At 42.6% G+C, this 23,862-nt stretch overlaps 1 protein-coding gene across 1 annotated transcript in view; it reads left to right on the plus strand.

Annotated features, from left to right (window-relative positions):
- vps13b (vacuolar protein sorting 13 homolog B) overlaps positions 1–23,862 on the plus strand; it is a 410,620-nt gene that overhangs the window by 173,910 nt on the left and 212,848 nt on the right. The window contains exons 21-22 of the mRNA XM_080006210.1: positions 2,837–2,981; positions 18,264–18,397. Of these exons, the coding sequence (XP_079862336.1) occupies positions 2,837–2,981; positions 18,264–18,397 (279 nt within the window). The remainder of the gene's footprint in view (positions 1–2,836; positions 2,982–18,263; positions 18,398–23,862) is intronic.

Here is a 23,862-nt window from a genome sequence, read left to right on the forward strand (position 1 = left end):
TGGCTGAAGGATGTGTTTGCACTGTAGTATGTTTCGGACTTTGTTTTCAGCCTGCCTCCATTTTGTTTTGTTTTTTCCAAATTTTTATTTGGTATTTTTCGACAGAGAAATGTTGGTTCCCATCATTTATAACGCGTATAACATGTTCAGCACAACTTTGTTGAACACTTTATTCTAGATATACTAAACGTGCTGGCTGCTCTGCTGCAGGTTATCACTGTGCTTTAATGCAGTCCAATGGAGCAAATGGATGAGCCTTTGAAAAACACGTTAAATCTCCTATTCAAACAGCAGTTCAGCAAATGCACATTACAATCCCACTTTGTATGTCATATTATGTTTCAAGCAATAGTAATGTTGTTTGTTTTTTTTATATACAAACCAGTACATGCCGTTCAAAATTTAAGACTTCCTCAGACATTTTAATTGTGCGGTTTAGCAAAATGTCAATGATTCCGTCCTGTGTTCCACAATGGAAGATGAAGCTGCCTCTTAAAGTCATACACCAGGGAAAGACAGTCTTTGTGACTCAGTCGCAGAGCCCTGAATCCCCCCCCCCGCTGGCTGGCTGTTCGCTGTTTGTTGAAAGTTTATTAATATTACATGTGTCGCATGTCCGAATTGCACCAAGTTTGACACTGCACGTCCTTGGGTCCCCACAATACACTTATCAAGTGTAAAGTAGATCGGATGAAAGGTTGTCAAGATAATCGAATGACATACATATATACAGACAGATTTTTGTACATACTTTTTAGTATGCAAAGCTCAGAGTTGCAACATTAAGTTAGTTGCCAGTAGGAAACGGCATGACTGTTTATAGTCTCTCACATTCGCACACGGTACGTTTCCTCCATGTTGGACTGCGTTTAAGCACAGTGAAAAAAATGCAGATTGGTATCTTTCTCAATAGTAAAGCATTCAACAAGGTTGTGCTATGAACAGTTATAAATGGCGGGATCCAGCATTTTTAAATAGTGAATACTGTCCTTTAAGCCTCTTTAGAGTGATAGTCTATGGCAGGGGTCAGGAACCTTTTTGGCTGGGAGAGCCATAAAAGCAAAATATTTCTAAATGTATTTCCTTGTGAGCCATATAATATTTAATAACATTGAATGCAACTTAATGCGTACATTTTTTAAGTAAGGCATACATTTTTAACGTATAACACATCTCTGAGTACTTAAAAAAGCGCTATATATAATACATTTCTCTTTATTCTTCTTAATAATATTGTTGTTATACTGTAGCTAACCAATAATAAATGAAATACATTTTACCATTAATGCGACTTGTGGTGCTGCATGGTTTTGCTGATGGCCTTGTAGTCTGGTTCATACGTAGTGAGGTTAAGCTTCATGCTGCGTTGAGGCTTCCATCAGTTAAACGTGAGCCTAGGTTGGTCTTAATGTTTCTCAGATGCCAGAAAGACTGCTCACATGCGTATGTAGAGCCAAACATGGTCAATACGGCAATACTCACATGCTGCATTGTGTGGTATGTGACGGGAACCTTGTTCCCAGTTTTAAGAATCAACCTGGTCTCCAGGTTAAGTTTTTTAATTTCTGTCCACTTGTGTTCACTCGCCAGCTCTGTTGCTGTCGCGCAAGTCTTTCCAACTCTCCATTCAGTGACTTGAACTTACTCCCCCACGTGTCTGAAGCCTTCAGGTCAGCAACTTCCAGCTCAAAGTCTGTGATGCAGACCCCGGGGATGCATGTCAGGTCGGCTTTGTCCACTGCACACTCGTGTGGATGAGTGATGAATTTAAAAAGAATAGAGCGCTCACGAAATTCTCTAAGACGCACTTTGAATGACTTTGATTTCTTCCAATGACCCATGACGTAGCGCATTATCCACTGAAAATTGAATTCTGGTGTTGACAGAGTAAAATAGATCAGAATATTTAATATTTAGAATTTGAATATTTTAAAAATTGTAATTTCTCTTACTTGTTTTACTTTAGAATGACACCGAATAATTACTTATTACTTGTTAATCGTGATGAAAAAAATTTTAGCTCAAAATTGTCTGCGAGCCATAATACCATCATCGAAAGAGGCATAATTGGCTCGCGAGCCATAGGTTCCTGACCCCTGGTCTATGGCATTGCTGACTATGAGGAATTACAGTAACACATTCAGTAGCTTTAAATACTAATTTAATTGGGGAGCAGGAGAATTTGGCCATAAACAGCCTGTAGTCCACAGTGTACCAATGGGGAGAGAGAGAGCGAGAGAGAGAGAGAGAGAGAGGGAGTCTGTGTGCCTGCGTGCGTGCGGGTGTGTGTGCGGGTGTGTTTATACAGCCTCCAGGAGGTTGTTTCCCCACCGTGTGTATGTGTAGCCTGTCAGTGGTTTGGGAGGCTGCTCAAATCGAATAGGGAGCTAAATTATTCTTGGAGGCAACTTTCCCCAGCACTTCCTGCTATCGCTCTGTCTTCCTTTGTCTTCCTCAGTAAATGTATCTATTGTAACCATTTATTTTAAAGAATAGAAGCTTACCTAAACTCATTGATAATTAACTAATGATGATAAAGTTCTCTGTGATTTTACGCCCTGCTGCTTTCAAGTTCTCGCTCTCTTTTTTTTATATTCATTAAAAGAAATGTGCAAGTGCATTAAAATTCAGGTGTCTGTGATTGACAGCGTGGAGTGTTTAAGGGTAGATGTGCAAAAATAAAGATCAAAGACCTTAGATCTGTGAAAGTGGTCATGTGTATCCTGCTCTCTTTATTTATTGTTTTTGCACGCTTGTCCCGTTTCAACATCCTTGACTTAAAATACATTTCCCATGACCTCACTGCTGCTCAGTCATGACTGTGGTGTTATTGCAGGCTCCGGGGGCAGTTCCCATGGTGATGCCTCTGGCCAAGAGGAGAGAAGATGAGGTGTCTGTGGGTAGCATGCCTCTGGCCAAACAGCCCTCCAATCAGGCATCTGATTACGCCAGCAGCCCAGTGAAAACGAAGACGGTAACAGGTAGGCTTATCTGCACTTGACTACCTTTCATTATCATGATCCCATGGCACGATAACAGCCATAGTTATTAGTCCATTCGCTGACCTCTGGTTTTGTTATTTCTATGAATTTACAGTTTAGGACATAGTACATTTTCCACTGCTCTATGCATTAATTCTTTCTTTCATTCATTTTGACACCAAATAACATTACCCAGTGCCACCCCAGTTACCCCAGTTGTCATGACATGGTAATTATTCAGATATAATTCATTTTTTCACCAAGAGTTTTCACCTTTTTTGGTTTGAAATTTTCATAATTGGACCGCCATCCAATAGACATGACCGAGGAGTTTTTGCTTACAAATGTTTTGACATTAATAATAATAACCTATATATGCCCTACGTACTTGGAAGCGTTTTGGATTTGGATGGTGGAATAATAACAGGCTCCGTTGTTTAATCTCGTTACTATGTAATTATTCCACGTTGCCGTGCTGTTGCGTAACTCTCTGCGGTGTCCTGACACCTGAATGACCCTCAGCGTTGGGAGGACAACACACCTCCAGCAGGCTCTCTCTCTCTCTCTCTCTTTCTCTTTCTCTCTCTCTATCTTCTGTTTTTCTCTTCTGGCTGTAATGCAATGGGTCTTTGGGCCCTGCTGTGCCCAGAATAGATTAGTGGCTTGGCTGCCTCGACCCCTCCTCCATGCCAGCTTTCCACTTTCTTGGACTCTCACCCACCCCAACCCCCTTAGAGCCACCAGCCGCCTCTGAATGCGGGTACCCACCCACACACACACACACACACACACACACACACACACACACACACACACACACACACACACACACACACACACACACACACACACATCCACAAACACGCAGGCAGGTATAGGTAGCTTTGTTTGTTTTTTTTGGAGTGTAAAGTTGGAGGGCGGGGGTAAAAGGAGGACAGAGATAAAGAGGGACTGAATCATACCGAGGCGCTGTGTCTGGGTCACAGACACACAGATGTTAAAACCATACAGATACTGACCATTAAGGTCCCAACAGTTCTCAGGTTGTTGGTGATGCCAGTAGTAGGACAGGAGAGGTGTTCGGTTGCACCGCAGAAACTCGCAATCAGAAGAAATGTCATATACAGCGGATCTAGTTTGAGTTATCTGTTTGTGGCAGCATGAGGAAAAATTGTTCCTGTGGGCTAGGCCATGGGGAGGCGGAATTGCCAGGACAACCCCCCACCACCCCGACAAACACACAGTTACATGCTCTCTTTCACAATCTTACCTGGGAGAATGGTTGAGCCCCCCCCCCAACACACACACACACACACACACACACACACACACACACACACACACACACATCTAGGAACCATTCCTTGACAATACACAGGCCTGACTTCACTACAGCAGATTACTTTATTACTTTATTGAATACTCATGCAGTGCATATCTATAAACAGAAAAGTCCTTCTCCCATTCTCCTCTTTCCACAAGTGATAATTAATTAACACGAACCAGTGGAATATCTAGGTCGGCCTCATTCAGGGAAAGTGAATTGGTTAGTGTTTTTGTTTTTCTTGCAAAAAATAAAAAGTTCCCCTGGTGCCATTTGAATCTCAGGGTATTCAAACTTCAGGTTTTCTGAATGCTTGAATCATATCCTGCCAAGCGTCTCTTTCTTTTTTTTTTTTTTGTTATTATTTTATTTTATTTTTTCTCGGGCCACAGTGGATCGTGTTCCCGACGGGAACGATGACTCCCCACCACTAAGGGTGAAGTCATAAGCGTCACTGTTCACACTGCTGGCAAAAGTGGCCCAAATCAGATTTTTTTGCTCATATGTGACTCTGATCTGTTTTTTTATTTTTCATAACAGTGTTAACAGCACAAATCACATGGAATCTGATCTTTTCAAATCTAATTTTGGCCACTTTCATATGTGGTCCTGAATCAGATTTGATTTTTTTGCAATGCGACCTCAGTCTGAACAATCATATCAGAATTCATGCGACTTTTACGTCACTCTAGATCGACATTGAGTAACTTGATAAAATCCCATGTGGAGGACAGCTGCGATGGAGGTAGTCAGTGGAGGGACAGTGAGGTGTTAGACCTTGTAAGTATTTAGGGTGACACTTCTGTCCAAGAAAAACTTGAGGGATTGTATTTTAGCCGGTCTGTGTTTGAAAACATATTGTAAACAAATGGCCGAACAGGGCAAGTCTTCTTCTGCGCATGTGGTCACTTCAGGACCATGACCAGTTCTCACTGGAATCTGATATTGGCCACATTTAAAAAATAATGTGAACTTCCAAACAAAAAAAACAGATCTGAGCAATAAATCCAAATTGAGCACTAAGGCTTGCTGTGTGAATGTAGCAATTATGACCATATATGAATGCATCATTCCCCCTTGTCCAGTGTTATGATTAGGGGGGGTTGACATTTTCAGAGCCCTAAAATTAGGCATTGCAGAGGAGCGGGTTATTTTTCCTCGCTTACTTTTTGAATGGGCGCCCAAAAGGTTAACCCCCACCAACCCCCAAAGTTCAAAATTTTCCTTTTTTTTTCTTATCTTGTCTTCGCTAATGGCTTTTCCATGCCACATCAAATTTGCTTACTTGCATCTGAAAAGTATATTCCCTCATTAGAGGCTTCTGGTAAGCAGTCACACTGACTCCTACATGGCTCTAACATACTGCAGCTTGTCAGCAACACTCCAACCAGAGGACGATATTACTCCAATACACTGTGGCCATCGGTCCGCAAAGCTGGTTATCCATTTCTAGAATGGTCACCTTGAATGTCTGTCATGCTTCCTGAAAGTTTGCCCGATACGGAGTTTTGCTCTGTTTTTAAAACCTTTTTGTTCTCGCTGTCACTCCTGACTTTCTGTCGGTCTGAATACAGTATATGAAATTGTCTCTGACTTGAGCTTTGTCTCTGTGGCGGACAAAGGGGCGTGGTCAAGCACCAGCTGTGGACGACAGCACGGTTCCCTTTTCCCGCTGCCACCAAGCTGCCTCGAATCGGCCCAATAAGCGCCCGCACAGCACTGATTGGTCTGACTCGAGGCAGGGAGTTTTTTAATGTTTTGGAGGCTGGTGAGCAGCCCAAGAACACCATTCCTCCTGCACCCGAGAGGACGATTATTAACCCCATTATTATAAGACTCATATATATATATATCTATATAAAATTGTGGCCTGCGTGCCACGTCTTGCAATGAACAATAAAACTCATGCCATGTCGGTGCACCACGACCAGAAAGACTCCGCCTCCTTCCCTAAACCCTTACCTGTGGGAAGAGACCCCCACAAGTGGCGCCCAATGTGGAGGTCTTGTGAGCAAAATGAGGAGTCTTATAATAATGGGGTTAATAATCGCCCTCTCGGGGGCAGGAGGAATGGCATTCCGCTCCTGGGCTGCTCACCAGCCTGTGCGCCGATCTCCTCTATAAGACAAAACAAAACATTAAGAAAACTCCCTGCCTCAGTTGGGCCGATTCGAGGCAGCTTGATGGCCGCGGGAAAAGGGAACCGTGCTGTTGTCCGCAGCCGGTGCTTGACCAGACCCCTTTGTCCGCCACAGTCTCTTTGCCAGACAACTGTTCATCGGACATATTATGACAATGTCCATGAATGAGCAGTATAAAAACTGAAGTATCCATGTATTATTTTTACTCCAAATCTCTTTGAGTTGAGTTTTTAAATTGAACGCTAAAGAGCCATGACTTGAATTTCACATTTGTATTAAAGTTGATAAAGCAATTATTTTGCAGACTGCTGGGTCATGTATGTGTTAAAGCATTTTTCAGTTGTAAAATAAGGCTTTTCGTTACCGAAAAGCATTTACCATGTGTGTTTTTTGTAATTTATCGGTGAATCTAAATATAAAATAATGAAATGGTGATATGTAAGCTACAACTGAACATATAGATGGCTTTCTATGTAAAAATACCAGTGTCTGGTCTTGTGGCCCAGAAACTTTACAGTTACCAAGTGTGGAACAACAATGGTGCATTGGGTACATTCAATTGAAAGACAAGCATTGGTGATATATCTCCTTTCTCATCCTTTATTCACGTAGAATCTTCATTTGCCATGATACAAACGTCTAATCTCAAACTGTTGACGTACAGCACCCCCACAACTCTCACGGACACACACACACACACACACACACACACACACACACACACACACACACACACACACACACACACACACACACACACACACACACACACACACACACACACACACACACACACACATTTTGCCTTGTGATGAAATCTCAACTGGACAGCACATCTGGCCTCAAGTTGGGTGTGTGCTGGAGTGTTTAGCGTCAGACCTGTTTGTATATGACATCACATTAGTGGCTTGCATTATTTCATCAGAAACGCACTGGGTAGGATCTTGTACCGTTAACAAGCTTTCTATATCTAGGTGTGCAGGCTTTGCTACTTGAAAATATAAAACCCAAGCAGACAAAGAAAAAAAAAACATGTTGGTATTCACCTTTTTTTCATAGCTAATTAAATGCCTGTCTTCCTTGGAAATGGCCTGTGGCCTCATCACAGCAGATAAGTGGCGAAATCCAAGATTGGTTTTTTTTTCCCGAGATTGATCAAATAGCCGGTAGGGTGGTGACCAGTGGTTCTAATGACCCATCGCCACCGCTTAACAAAGAGGTCTCCTTGACTCCTCAGCTAAGAAAGTCGAAACCTCCTGTCTTCCAGGGATTTTGGACTGTGCTGATGCTCAATACAAATGTACGCATACAGCTTTCGGTGTAAGCCGTGAGTCACTGATGCACTTCAGTAATCAATCCACCCCAAAACAGGAATCCTGCATGTCACCTGCCACTATCTCAAAGCATCGAGTTTACATTAGTGTCCACATTAAACTTGACCAAAAGGCCTTGAACGGGAGAGCCGAGTGGTTTCAAGGTGATAAAGGCCCGTTGGAATCATTTATTTAAATCACCATTGGTCATAGGAATAGCATGTAAAGCCCAGGCTATACTCACCTTATGAGAAACGCCGCTGACATCCAGCATGTTATGATTGGAATTAGCTTCCCCTGAAGATGATGTATTAATTGCTTTACCATGTGTGGGAGCACACTGGGAATGCAGGGCTGGATGTTTGAACAGAGGGGAGATGATAGGGGCTCCTTCTGCTATGGCCGTTATGTTCAAAAAATAAAAGGGAAAGATTCCTTGGCCCCGTTCGGCACGTAAATCAAACTAGTTTATTAGTTTATCATTTTTGCCCAGGGTGTTTATGCTGTGTTTACTGTTAGATAGACTGAAAAGACATATCTTTTAAAGGAGGTTTTTATTTGTTATGGGATTGTATTTCAGCTCCATAGATGTTTAGCAGTGGCTCGTCATCTGATGGATTCTTCTGGATGTATTTGTAATTGTGCAGTGTTTAGCCTAGGACATCTGATCCAGCTGTTTAGCTTGGATTGAATCAATAGGCTGTAATGATTTACTGGAGGGTGAAGCTTATGTGACTGCAGTTGAAAAATGACCAGTGTGTGGCTTGACGGGCCCTAATCTCCTCAGCACTGACAGAGCGGGTTTTTCGGATCAAATTGATAATTGCGCTGAAAAATAAATTGTGTTTGTGTGAGAAATGAATCGAGATGGCCCGACTCGCTTTTCAGCCCTTTTGGATCACTTACAGAGACGGACATTATTTTTATTTGGTTTGGTTTCTTTTCATTTTTAATTGTATATTTTTTTTTTTCACAGTATGATAATTTGGCACACCATCCAGTAGCTCCTATGGGTTTCTTTATCTGACACTGAATTTATTAAGTACAGTATGACGAGGTGATTTCTTGTTGCAGGGATTTTGCCAACATATACTTTTTCCAGGTGGGCCTGATATACCTCTGCATATGCAACACTGGATTTGTGAGGGACCCAAGTTAGCACCCATGTCTCACTTCAGGTTGAAATGCAGATCTACTTGCATCACCGTTGACCCTCAGTAGAATGCTTCATAGTGTTCTTATAGGAGATGTGTGTTTTAATTTAACTTGCCCAATTTTCCTTTGACTTTTCCATTTCTTATACTATTTTAGGTGAATTTGTGTTGTGGCAACTGCAAAAACCCAATTACTGCAGTTGCAGGTGGAAAAAAAAATAGCTCATATAACTGTTATGAGTGTTCAGTTGAAACACTTCTTCTTTACCTCTATAAAGCTATATGTGGATGTTGCTTGTATAGTGGATATATCACTTTTTGATTATTCTGATGTTTTTTCCTCTTTGTTGACACATTAAACTGCGTCCGCACACATAGGTTATCTATATAAAATGGTTTTAGTAATCTGAAGATTGCCGGTTCGATCCCCAGCTCATCCTGAAATGCCATTCAGCGAGACACTTAACCCTTAACTGCTCCCAAATAAGTTGCAAGTCACTTTGGACAAAGGCGTCTGCTAAATAATGTGGTGCAATTCCTCAGTCCAGCATGCTAGATTATCTAAATTTGTTCACCAACTACTACGTCGTGTTCCAACGGTGCTTACTGAGTTAACATGTTGGATCTCTACTGTAATGTTAAATAGCCCACAATGCTGGAGACATACTGTAGAACATAAATATGTGAGCTGTGTTTTTTTGTTCCGCCTGATTATATATTGGACAGGGCAGTATTTTCCTGTGCCCACTGATTATCATACTTTTCCACTGGAGATATTGATTTCTCTGCAGAAATCACCTCGGGGGAATTAACAGAATAAATCATAATTTACTGTAAGAAAATCACTTTGAGAGCTTCTAGCAGTTCAAAGGCTTTCTCAAAACAATTGTAATAGCAAGGCGTCCCTGCTTCCAATTGGCCGTTTGAACGCATGCCTGGCACTTTTATGAGGTAAAGAGAGTGTTATGTTGTTTTGTTACCACACTCAGCCTAGCTACAGTTTCGTAGTAATCAAGGGGTGGGGGTGGGGGGGGGGGGGGGACTTTCCTCTGGGCCCTTGGAAGGTGCCTGCTAATGTGTAGGCAAATGTACCAAGACACATACAAAGCCGCTCACCGCAGATCATTTCTCCAGAAGGCGCTGAGGGCGAGGTGATATCATCCCGGTTGCTGTGCAGGGTGCCCAGCCAGAATCTCAGAAAGCGGTACCAAGCGGACAGCACTTGGCAGCAAAAACTCTTTACCCTGTCTTTCTCTCTCCGACTCTGGCCTTGGTCAGCACACATTTAACGTATATAGTGTGCGCTTAACAAGACACATGCTAACATATATATATATATATATATACATATATATATTTTTTTTAGACACGGGAGTGACTCTGCTGGGCTTAAAGCCCAGTTCCAGAGGAGAATGGCAACGACCTTGGCTGTAAAACAGCACACATCAGATGCAATTTACATTACTTAACATAGAAAGCAGAGTTAAACTGGACTGGACTTGAAAGCCTTCCTTCAGGTTTGGTGGCACAGGCTACTTCTTACGGTAGAAGTACACCAGGTGCGTTGGCGCAGCGTAGGGGCGTTCCGTAAGTGCACCCTTCCTATTAAATCCATGTTAATCGACTATTGGAGCTACACTGGCCACGGCACTGAGAACCGTGCAACAGTTCCCTTATTTTTGCGTGAGAGGTTTATTTTTTTTTAACTGCACGTGGCTACCAAGGATCCGTGGCCTTTTCCATAGAATCATGAGATAAAACTATGTAGAAATGTTTTTGTAAAGAGTGCAATCAATTGAAATGTGTTTACTATGAGCCTACATTGTACTAGAGACCTCGAGCTGCTCTCCTATTTGCTTATTGCTCCAGCCCCGTTTTAAATACAAAGAACAAACACATGTAATACGTCGAAGTAATGCAATACAGCACAAACATGTCCCACTGAACAATTTTAACAATCACAGTTGCAGCTCAAATTTCAATTATAACTAAATATTATTTATGGCAGACTACTATACAAACTTTTTATACCTTTCAACTGGATAACTACAAGACCACTTGCAAAGTGTCTGCAGAGATCATCATAGGACATATCGTGAGACATGAGAGAATTTACAGTCAACATGTTAAGTACTTTTTGAACAAGTAATAAGCAGAAATTACAAAAATTGTTTTATATTTTTCACACAATAACCAATCAAAACATTGGTGGTATTTCAGACATAAAACTTACTATCAAACTCTTTATTAAAAAATATTTTAATCACTGTTGTTTCCAATGTTCTGCCTCTCTCTACGACAACATCGATGCGTCCGGGACGCTTCACCACACAGCCAATAAAAAACCAAGTGCTGCGCCACGCCTGGTGTACTTCTACCGTTGGTGGTGCATGTGCTCACATAGACTGTCACATAGATTCTCTATTTAGATGGATGAACACACTTTCCAAACAAATCTACAAATTTTCCTTAACCCTACAGCTTTGTTTCTGGTGGTATTGTATTGCTGATTTGTTGTGATAGAAAGGTCTGAATTCATTTGTACTTAACAGTTCCTCCAAAGGTTTGCCTGAATTTTGCCTAGGAATGCCCTCCTTGATGTGTTAACCATTGTTTTTTCAGTTTGATTATCCTTTTGCGAGAAAGTCCAGGGAGCGAATACTTTGAAAACAAGTTGTTATCCCTGGGTTTGAGGTCAAATTCAGTCCGCCCACACAATTACACCACAAATTGGTTCACATAAAACTAGTCTCTAAGTATTTTCTTTATTTGTCCCTAATGATTGTTCTTGTTGGCAGTCGTGGTGGGTTTTTGATCGAGAGCCTACTGAGCCCCTCTCATTGTTCTCAGGACTCGACTTGAGTAATGATCTCACTGGCTTTCCTTCTCGGTCCTAAAATTAGCCTTTGGCAAGCCCGAGAACACACTTTGTTTTATGCTAAGAATACTATCTTCTGATTTGGCTGCTCTCCGTAAAAGTTGGAGGGAGGACTTTGGTCTTTGTTCCTGTCTGCCAGTGGTCAGGATGATGGGATTATATCTTGTTTTACTGTTTATTTGGGAAATCTGCAGAGAGAGAGATAGAAAGAGTAAGATGAATTTAGGCATGTTCGGTTAGAGGAAAAAAGAGGGATGAGACAAGGGATAAATGAAAATTTGAGATACAGTACAGAGGACACCACCAAATGTGAAAGGTTCACCACAACTTATTAACTGAAAGCAGCAGTAAAGGTAGAGGGAGTTATATATACACGTGACGATGCAAACATTTGCAGTATATCGAAAAGAGAAACCATGAGAAGACTTCGAATAAAGCTCACAGTCATATGTTACCATGATCCCAACCCAAGTAGCCTGATGGAAGTCGGGCCATTATTATTGGCCAGCCTGGCCTTTTGCACGAGGGGATTATGTTTTCATTGCAGAGTTATTTAAATAGTTTCGCTTTTTTATGGTAAAGTCAATAATTTATCACAGTAATTAATGTTGGAGTAGGGAAATGAAAACAATGAAAACTTGAGGAATAATGAATATCTCTGATTTCTCTTAAGGCCACAGAGCCCGACAAATCATGACTCATCGGATGGAGATTGATCTGTGTACGAGTTTAGCCTTTGGTTTGTCTTGGAGTACCCACCATCTTCGCCCACCAACGATACAGGCATAGCTCTTGACGGATGTCGGTCTTGGTTTTTTGGGGGATAAGGTGAGCGCAGCCCCAGAGGGAATCTCAGGATCGATTCTCCAACTCATCAGACATACTATGGATTAGATGTGTTTGATATGACCACGAGAACTGGAGTGGGCTGCAAACAAGGTTATCATAATAAAATCATAACCTTTATTTATAAGAGCACTTTTCAAAATATAAGTTATTCACATAAAAGAAGAAGAAAAAACAAAGACCAAAGTTAAAAAGTTCAAAGACAAGTCACTGTAAAGGAGTCATAACAAACATTAAGACAGTCATATTTTGAAAAGCAAGAAAGGAGTACACATGTAAAAACAACTCATAGGAAAGGAAAATAAAATGGTACTCACATAAAGCAATAAAACCTTAGACAGAGCTCAATGCCAGATTAGTAAAATGCTGATTGAAACAAATTTGTTTTCAAGAATTTTATGAGTGTATTGCAGACTGTAGCAGAGTCGGTTTTCAAGTGGATAAAGCACCTTGCATGTTTTAGTGCGTGGAACCACCATTAAACCTTGGGAAGAAGACCCTGGTGCTCTCACAAAGAGAGTGTGTTGTCACCACAAAGAGTCAAGTTTTTTCTGTTGTTGTTTACCCTTGTGTTCACTGTGCCTCCTTTTTTCTCCTGCTGGTTTTGGCTGGTACGGTGGTATCCAGTATCCGATCTCAACACAAAGGAACCTTCCGTTTGGCGGCTTGCCTCAAATCCTTAGGCTGTTAGAACAAAGTGCAAGAGCAGAGTTAGCTAGCGAGGAGATCTTAGCAATGGAGTATACACTGAAAGGTGTGTTTATGAAGTATGAACGAAACTAATAATGTAATACAAAAAATAGTCTCACAGGATTGTGACTGCTTTTGCACAACCAGACCTGATAGAGGCGTAAAAAATGGAGTCATAAATATTTAAATAAACACAGACCCGCATCCAAAACAAATAGCCTTGGCGCTGCCTCCTCACACAGCTGTAGTTGAGTATACAATACTTCAAGTCACTGTAAACCACTCTTAATAAGGAACATACTAGACAGATTGAGGGGTTGGGGCCGCTTTGGAAATGTTGAGGTCCCTTGCGATGAGTTTTATGGTTGGGTTACCCACCCACTGGGCAAGGACACAGGGACACTGTCCTTGTTGTGGATGTCAAGAATGTCCAAATCGCCTGTGGTGAACTACACTGGTGGTGTTTTGATGCAAGCAACTTTGATTTTCTTTTGCGTGAAACCTTTTTTGTATATGCCTTAAGGGTAGGGGATGGATGTATGCGTGTGAGTGCGCTCAGTGACGCTCGCCTGTTTGGTAATCCGTACGATGGCCGATTGTTGCACTCGTCTCACCACTTGTCACTTGTGCGTTTTAAAGGCCCATTGCACCGCAACAGCTCCGTTGTTTTGCACGTTCTGAAGTAAGCCAAACCTGACCTGCCTCTGCCGTGCTCTGGTCTCTGTGTTTTGTCTGCTCACTCGACACATTGGCTTCAAAGGCGCCAAGCTTTCACTCATTGTGAGATGTGACAGTTGGAGTTGTAAAAGAGGGTGAATAATCACCATTAGAACACCAGCATGTTTATGGGAGACTAGGCTCAACACACCAGCTAAATGCTGAGACAGGGATACAAAAAAAAAAACATACAAATGGGGGAGCCAAACAGAGGAGTGTGGAGGGAAGAAAATGCAAAGGAGAAGATTGCCTGGCCTTACGACCCAACAGGGAGAAGGAGAGAGGAGGTCAAGGCTGAGATGGCACAAGGTAGGGGGAATAACCCCGCTGTAATGGGACTCTCAGGGCTTGTTAGACCACATTTCTCTTAAAATTGGAGCTTTCTCATTCTCTCTGTCTTTCTCATTCCGTGTCTAAACTTCCCTGTCGCTCTGATTTGCACTCTCTCCTTTCCCTCTCCCTGAAAACGTTAGGTTTCTGCTGACCCGCCAAGGTTGCGACTGCACCTCGTTGTTAGCTTGACTATAAAGGAGTACAACCACCTTTGCCTCTGCAAAAATGATGGACCTTCCGCTCAAAATAACAAGATGTGGCAGTTTCATTCCAGATAATGATCCTGCAAGTAACGACTAGTGCCCCGGGATGGTATTAAAATAAAATAAAAAAATAAAGAAACTCAGAGAGCTGCATGTTGCGTGGAGCGTGCACTCTGATCGGCCCAACAGACTCATGGAAGGGCTTTAGCTTTCTGGCTTTCACCCAAAGTCAGATCTCAACATAAGGTTAAGGTTAGGCATAGGGTCTTAAGGATTACGTTGATCACTAACATTTTTGGCCAGAATCCTGCAGGCTTGGGGGTTCGGCCAAACGCAACCAGTATTTTTTTTTCCTTTTTAATATTATATATATATATATATATATATATTATTTACATATATTTAAAATGTGATGACCCTTCTTTTAGAATGACAACTTAAGATGTAGCCTGGTATGGTACTCACTCAAATCTGCAGTGAGCCCAGCTCTCCAGGAGTTTGTATCCTTTTAATAAGAGTGGATTTGGGTTAGGAATAGGTAGGGCATGGGTGGAGGGAATAAGCCAAAGCTTCCAGTGATCTCTCTACCTGCCAAAGAGTACCCCCCCCCCCCCTACACACACACACACACACACACCCCCACTGGGTGTGAATCAGGCTCTGCGTTAAGCCCTTGGTGTACATTTGGAAACTTAGAGCATGCCACTAGTCACACACACGTCCCCACCTAAATATCAGTAACAAATACACACTTACGCAATGCAATTGGACAGTTTAGTGGGTTCGTCGACACCGACCTGGAGTGACTATAGTGCAAACATACTTATGAAAACTCTTAGCTATAACACACACAGGCCAGTGCCCGGTGCGTGTTAGTGCACTCCATCCATGGGCTAAAGCTGTCATTGTGTGTAATAGATTGTCATGGTAAATTTGAGCAACATGCTATGAGTACATTTAACCATGGGCCAACGTTCCAGAGCTCGGCTGGTACTTAGGGAGGGTGGTGTTCTGTTTACATTAGAATTTCACCAATTATGATTGGTGAGGGTGTGAATGCATCATGATATCATGTTTTGTGTTTTGGGGAGAAGGGTGGTCTCCTTGTGGGACACAAAAGCTTTTACAAAACCGTGTCTATACTGTTTTGTTGAGTTTGAGATGTTTCTAAGAGGGCTATAATATGGGGGCTTGTGTCAGCAGGACCCCTGCTTATAGCTGGGGACTACCACAATTGTAGTCATCCATACACTCAAATACAAGCATGTGTTAAAAAGGCACACACTGTACACAGATATACACTTCTTTACACTGATACACACAGTTTTGCAATGTCCTTCCTGATCTAGACAGCAGAACCACATGACGGACTGGATCAGCCACAGAGCTCTGTCACGCCCCGTAGCACCCCTGCAGAGAAGAACAGGAAACAGCCCCCTTAATGCACTGTGACAACAAAACTGTAACACACAACAACGTCCTCCATAACTAAATGCTATTGACAGCCCAATGATATCACAGCGGTTAGTGCAGCACTCTCAGCACATTACACAATGGAAGAGGGTCTGTGAAACCCAATCCACTCTGTCAAAGTCAATTTCTGCCACTTGGAAGTATATTAAGACAAGGAACATGGAGAAAAGAAGAGGAAAAAAAGTAAATGTTGGCGCATTGACATCAGATTTGTTTATTTACAGTTCTCACAGAAGCAACACAAGGACTGCAAGAAGACCCTGTCAAGCACGGGATGTCGTTTAAGCGAAATGTACAAAATGCACATTTCAGCCGTGTTCAACATGTGCTGAGGCAGTGTGGGCATCATGACAAATACGGTCCATTTCATAGTCCCTGAGTGCCAGATGCACCTGGACCCTGGAGTGTGAGGAAATACTGTATCAGAGCTCAGACATGATGATCTTGACCTTTGGTCAGTCTACTTCTGCACACACACAGACACACACACTGTATACGCTCTGCATTCACACCTGTGACCTCAGACACTCAGTCGTACACTGTTAATCCATCGCTCTGGCAACACACTCCCATTGCCTTGCCGATGCCTTTAGCTGTTTAAGCAATACATATATTTGGGAGTGTACCATTTTGTGCACATGGAGGCTGTGACATCAGTGCTACTTCTTGACACTTGGGGGCGAGAGCTGCTGAGAGATGCAGACCTTTTACATCACAGAATATGTGTTAATGTGTTTTAAGAAAGACTGCACCCCACCCATTGCCCACCGTCACTCCACCCCCGCAATGCACACATAGAACACAGCACAGCCCAAATGGCTTTACCATTTGCAGGCCTCAGGCTCAGTTGGAAGAACTTCTATGTCTTTGTCTGCATATTGCCTGCATTGTCCTCCTCAGTCTCTTAACCTCTTGTGCTCCTTTCCTTCCACTGTTCTCCTGGGCCTGCTTGCATAAAACTTAAATATTTAGTGTAAAACTTGGATGAATGACCTTAATTAAAGGGTGAACATAAGCATTAAATTATTTGTCATAGTTAGAGGTTTGATTTAAGTGTTTTACAGCAACAATTTTGCAAATATCAGTTTGTGAGGAGATGATACGCCTGGTTACCCATTAGCGACCGAGTTTAACCCATAACATCAAGCTAGCTTTGTGTAATTCATTACCTGTACTATAATAACTATATAACCACCTAACATTAGGACTAGGGAAAATGTGGGTTACTTAAGCATAAATAGTTTTGTCGCTAAGTTGTGGAAGCACCAACTGTATGTAACTACTATTTTTCCCCACCTCCCTTAAGATATTTCTTTGCAACTCTCAAAAACTGTGATTAAACTTTAACTAAACATCTAACACTTAATTTGCCCTTAATCATTTGTTTCTGTCACTGTCCATTTGAGTATTTCTCTGAAGTGACCTATGCAGCTCTCTTAAGGTGTACATGATAAAGACCTAAACCAAAGTAAGATGTTTTTCTCAAGCACTTTCCCCAACCCTTCTTGAACATTTTCCTCCTTCTATCAACATAATGAGTTTTCACACATTAGGTTGTGTTTCAGAATTCAGTTGGCCTGTGTATGGCCAAATTACTGGGGTGCGCCTTTTTTGCTTTGTGTTTTTGGCTGTTGCCATGAGTGTCTAGCCGTCCAACATTTATGGTCTGGACCACAACAGTGTTCACTGGGACAACTCATGTTTAGGCCTTTGTGTGTGGATACTCTGTGTGTATGTACATGTGTGTGTTCATTTCATATGCTGCTGCCGATATCCCTCGTCCCCTCCAAGAGACGAGAACTCTTTGTGTTAGCATTACATCTCCGCAATGAAGTCTCAGTTAAACATAACATGATACTGTACAAGACATGAAGAAAAAAATGAAAGAACAAAAATGTGTTGGGAACAGGACTCAACATTTCCTGACATGCAAGGTATTGATTTTACAGAGTATTCTTTTACAGAATGATTAAGACCAGTGTCATAAAGTTCAACACTTTTTTTCCCTCTTGTTTCAAGTCTTTTCATCCTGAGAACCAAACTCAAAGTTGAGGTCACTTTTGGGATCTTAGCTCATTTAAGAATGTTAGCATTCACTAATGCCTGCCAGGAACGAGGCTCAAAACTACAGTGTGGCTTCTGAACCGTAGTGGAAGAGGTTTAGGAGTATTTTGAGTTTTAACAGCTCTCTCTTTCTGTGTGTTTCTCAGAATCTCGGCCCCTTTCCATCCCCATGAAGGTGATGCCTGCCACCACAGCAGCCGAGCCTTGGTCCACCTCCGAGAAGAGAATGAAGGAGCTCATCGCTCATGCTTGGGATGCCGTCAAACAACTGACGGTGCAGGTAAACCACATAGAGCATGTACTAGTGTATTGTGTGCACAGGGCGTGACAGTACGAGCGCTTCATTCGCATTTGCGACCAAAAATAGATGTGTGCGAACTGTAAAATATATTCAGGAGCACGTGTGTGAATAAAAAGTATTACAAAATTCAGCCTAGGGATGTACTGATCTGATATGTATTGGCTGATGAAATGCCATGATGAAACATGCTTGTTGCACTTTAGCCACTACCAGTGTATACACAGCTATGCATCTGCGTGTCCACTAGATTGGGGCGGTCAGTATCCACTGGTATACCAATACAATGTGTATTGAGAGATGCAGACTTCTCTACAAAATCGACTGCAACTTGCCTAATTCTGAATGAATAGATTTTCAAGAAATTTGGTTTGTTATAAACATGAAAAATCGAACATGATACTGGTTACTTTTTGGAATTAAATTCAGTTACTGGGACGGATCTAATCAGCTTTATGCCAAAACATTAACAGTCTAAATAGCCTAGCAACATAGGAGCACATGTGCTCTTTGGGAAAAAGTAAGTGTCAAGCCGTGGTACACAGAATAACCAGCCGCCACACACACTTCCCTCTGTTAAGCCAACGGTATACTCAAAATTAAACTGTGGTTTTTGAGGACAGAAAAAAAACAATGTTAAGACTAAGAAACAAACAAAGTTTGTATGGAGCAGTATGTGCAAACCTTCAGAGCAAAATGTTCACCGGCTTGACAATTACGATTGTAATAAACTCCAGCATTGCTCTAGCAATGTACCACATTAGTGGGGGGTGAAGTAGACTCTTGGTATTACCTACCACTTCCCTCTTCGCTGTCTGTCCCCTCTTCACAGCCATATATTTATTCAGCATTGATTCCAAACCCTCTTGGTTTCCCAGTGTACACCAGGACTCACCGCATTTACCCGTGGGGTCCAACCACCGTTATTCCTGGAGCCCTCTTCCTCCTTCACATACCTCTGTAGTGAAGGGGGTTTCACACACTTCAGCATATGGCAGCTTAGTTTGAAACGTATCAACCCTTATGCTCTGCTGCCCAGGCTTGGAGCCTAGTCTCCTTTCTTCTGCTCTCCTACAGACCTTCTACTCCAGATCTTCTACTCCACCTCCAACTCTTGGAGGACTTTCCTCTCCCGCGCCAAGCTCAGCTCTATCTGTCTACAGACATATTGCTTCCAGAGGCCCCATGGTAGATGTCTAGCCCCTAAGCTGGTTTTGCATACGCAAAAAATACGTAGTGTCTAATGTCCCTTTGTGGCTGGCTGGCTTTGTGGCTGGCTGGCTTGCTGTCCCTGTCAGTTAGACTGACTTACTCGGTAGCTGACTGCTCCCATTGTGTAGCCATTTTCTGTGACTTCACGAGACCAGCCTGCACAGCCCACATCACAACGCGACCCATCTGAAGCGCATCAGAGAGTTCTTGAGAAGTCTACTTCTAGAGCCTTTTCTTGATGAGGTATCTAGGTATCGGATACACAACAAGCATGTGCGCATGCTGGTACAATCACCCATACTTTATATGTTGGGGTGCGTATGGTTAACACCTGCGGCTCTCTGCATTCAGTCTAGCCAGCGTTATTGGTCTTTGATGAACCTGTGGATGATAGCTACACATTTTTCCCTTCTTCAATGACGTCCTCTTCATTTAAAAAGGTCAAGACAACAATGAAGAAAGCCAGTGAGCCAGTTAGTTGTAACTGGGACCACACAAAGTGTTCCCTTTCACGCTTCAAAGAAAGCATGACGCATATGAATTGAAATAATATGCTGGCACCCCAGTCTTTGGTCAGGTCAGATCATTGAATTGTTTATAGTACTTCCACAGAACTTAACTCAAGCCTCCTAATAGTTTTGCCGAGCCCTGTCATTGCCTCCTCTTTCTTCTTTAGCTGTGCAACTGGGACCACACCATGCTATGTAGCTTCGAAATGAGGAAACACGCCGTCCCCGCTGACATTGGAGTGGATGCAGTCCAAACCCAGCCGAACCCCAACAGCTGGTACCCTGGAGGGGGTCTGGAGATCCCCAAACTTTAAAAAACACTCCATTTATTTTATTGCGGTGTAAACAGAATACCTAACAGCTCACACTTCTGCTGCACATGTGCCCAATTTGGCACGCAAGGGTTCTTTCCAGTGTTTGCGGAGGAGAGCTCAGCAAGAGTTGGCTAAGCGAGACATTAGTACATTAGTGTTTGTTATACTATGACTCCTGAATCCACTTTAGGTGGCTTTTTTTTTTACAAGGGCCAGGGGTCAGGCACTCTGTCGCTGCGATTTGACTAAGTCATCTCACGGCAGTTAAGATATGCTGAGAGCATCCAGTGTTTTTTGTTTTTTTTGCATGCGGATCATCAACGTGCCACAACTAAACCCTGGTGAAACAAGCATAGCCTCAGAACCCTGCTTCATCGGTTCCGCAACATACCACAGTATCCTCCTCTCCAGTGTGCATTTTATTAGACTTTGATTGTGTACTTGGATTCATCTTGCATAATGTCTTCCACACATCTCCTGTTGAGAGAGGGAATCTACAACAGCAGCTGGGAAACAGAACAGAACCAGAGCTGTTTTTCTAACATCCTTTTTTCACCATAACTGTCTGTTTTGATGCCGAACGTCGCTAGCATTGATTCCCACTGATACTCTGTCATGTGTGGTTAGGGCATAGATTATTATCTAAATCCGTGAGTGTCACAACCTATCTGTACGTGGGTCTCTCAGCCTAAACTTTCCAAAGATTTGGATATTCACCCATATTTCCACCATGACTTCACACTCTGAGCTCTTATATATCCTCATTCTCTTCCCCCCTGAAGTCCCTCTTCTCCCATTAAGGAAAGATAGACAATTTTCACCCACTAATGAAAATGGGCGGTAACATTCATCGCAAAACTGTCCAGAGCCATCAGGGAGAATCCTTTATTTGCTTTCAGAAGCTGTCAACGATAAAGACAGATGGACAACTAATGTCAAAACCAGACGAACGGATCTGTTTCAGCACACGAGTATGCGAATCGCCGCCTTGGGGGGTGGTGGTGGGGGTAAAGAGGGGTCCCGCTCTCAGCATTAAACAGTAGTTCATCAGTTCAGAGGCTTCTCATGAAAGACAGACAGGGGAGGCAAAGAATTTGGAAAGATGGAGCAAGTAGAGAGGAATGCGCAGAGGGAGAGGATCCAATGTCTTTCCCACACCACTGCATGAGAGACGGGCAAGTGGTGAGGTAATAGTGACATACCGTCCAAACCGAGTTGATGCACTCCACGTATAGCACAGATGATCAGTGCTGTAGTCAGAGAGACAGAGGTTAGTAGTTATGTTATTATAATTTTTTTATTTTCTCTGGTGCTGTGGCCCTGTCGGGACTGCAGTCTACAGAGGTGGAGCTGCTTTAGTTGTCACTTCAGGTTACCGCTGGCAGTAGTCATCACCCTGTCTGGTGTGATCTGTCAGGTCAACTTTGGAATTTTGTCAGCGAGTTCTGACCCTGAGCCCATCCATAGCCACAGCTCTAGCCTCTGCCATGCTCGGAACTCACCCCAACTGTCATGCTCCCCGTCTCCCCCAGTTTCCCCCTTTTTTTTCGAAGGGCGTGCAGAAATATACATTCACCCGCCCCTTACTGTCACCATTCCACCCACTCATAATTTTATAGTCCCTTTGAAACGCTCTCTTTCCCATCTCCTCCATCTCCACTACCACCCTCCCCACCAACCCCAGCGGACACCCACACTCTTCCCCTCGCCGGCCCTGATCGTAATCGTGAGTCGGGAGGATCGGGTGATTCTATTTCAGGAATGTTTGCAAATCATTCCTTCTTATTTAACACATGAATGTGTTCAGCGCTGGCAGAGGAGCGCGTTGCTACCAAAACTGAAAGGGGATCCACTGGAAACAGAGGGGCCGTTGCCATGGAAAAATGAAGTCACACTGCTTCCCCGCAGCTGCCATGCATTAATGAATAGGATATTTAAAAGAGAAAGAAAAAAGGCAAGAGAGTAAATAGAGAAGAAAAAAGGTGAAGCAAAATGGGCAGAGGGGGCACACAGGGAAAGGAGAGTGAAAGATAGAGAGAGAGAGAGGGTGTGTGTGTGTGTGTGTGTGTGTGTGTGTGTGTGTGTGTGTGTGTGTGTGTGTGTGTGTGTGTGTGTGTGTGTGTGTGTGTGTGTGTGTGTGTGCGCGCACACACGCTTGGTGTGGATAGGAGGGAGCAGGCCAGCTGGTTTCCATGAACAGGATCTGACCCTTTTGGGTTGGAGCGCCTGCCTCGTAGAGGGCCATTACTTCATCCCTCGCTCCTCCCTTCAACTCCTCCATCACTCTCCTTTCCTTGGTCACCCCCCGTCCAAACCACCCTCCCTGTCTCTGTCAGATCTTGGATTCGTCAACTGATTCGTAATTACACCTTTTTTTTGTTTCTCGCCTTAAATCCCTGTGTCAGTACATAGTACGGGAAGTTTGGACAACACACACCTGACTTTCATGTTCCCTCCATGCCACAGTCAGGGAACGGATTTGAAATGCATTGAAGGCATCAGAGTTTTATTTGAACTGTATGAGGCAAGGCAAGTTTATTTATAAGGCACATTTTAACAACAAGGCATTTTAAAGTGCTTTACATAAATCATCAAAATCATTGAAAGTGCAAAAGAAACACATTATAAAAGGACATTTATTGCATAAATTAAAAAAAAAATAGAATACATACAATGCATAAATTGAAGTCATAAAAGTTACAGTGCAGTGCAAGAAATGAATCAAAAGCCGGAAATTTGGTTCAGTAAAAGGCAGTGGCAAACAGAGTGAGAAGTGAGACCTGCAATTTTCTGGGAGACTCTTCCAGATATGTGGTGCTGAACTCTGCTTCTACATGTTTAGTTTTGACTCTGGGGACAGAAAGCAGACCTGTCCCAGATGACATAACGTAGCAGAAGATCAGAAATGTATTTTGGCCCTTAACCATTCAGTGCTTTATAAACCAACTATAGTATTTTAAAATCAGTTCTTTGACAGAGAGGAAGCCAGTGTAAAGATCTGAGAACTGGAGTCATATGATCCACTTTCTTGGTATTAGTGAGGACTCGATCAGCAGCGTTCTGAATCAACTGCTGCTGTCAGATCGATTTTTTTAGGCAGACCTGTAAAGACACCATTACAGTAGTCAAATCTACTAAAGATAAATGCATGGACATGTTTTTACAAATTCTGCTGAGACATAAGTTTAATCCTCAATATGTTCTTAAGGTGATAGTAGGCTGACTTTGTAATTGTTTTAATGGGGCTGTTGAAATTTAGGTACAAGTCAATGTCAACATCAAGATTTCTGGCTTGGTTTGTGCTTTTTAACATTAGATTGAAGCTGAGCGCTCACTTTTAGTCGTTCTGCCTTGGCTCCAAAAACAATTACTCCTGTTTCGTCTTTGTTTAATTGGAGACAATTCTGTCACA

This window comes from Zeus faber, assembly GCF_960531495.2.
Source record: "Zeus faber genome assembly, chromosome: 8".
NCBI classification, from domain to species: Eukaryota; Metazoa; Chordata; class Actinopteri; order Zeiformes; family Zeidae; genus Zeus; species Zeus faber.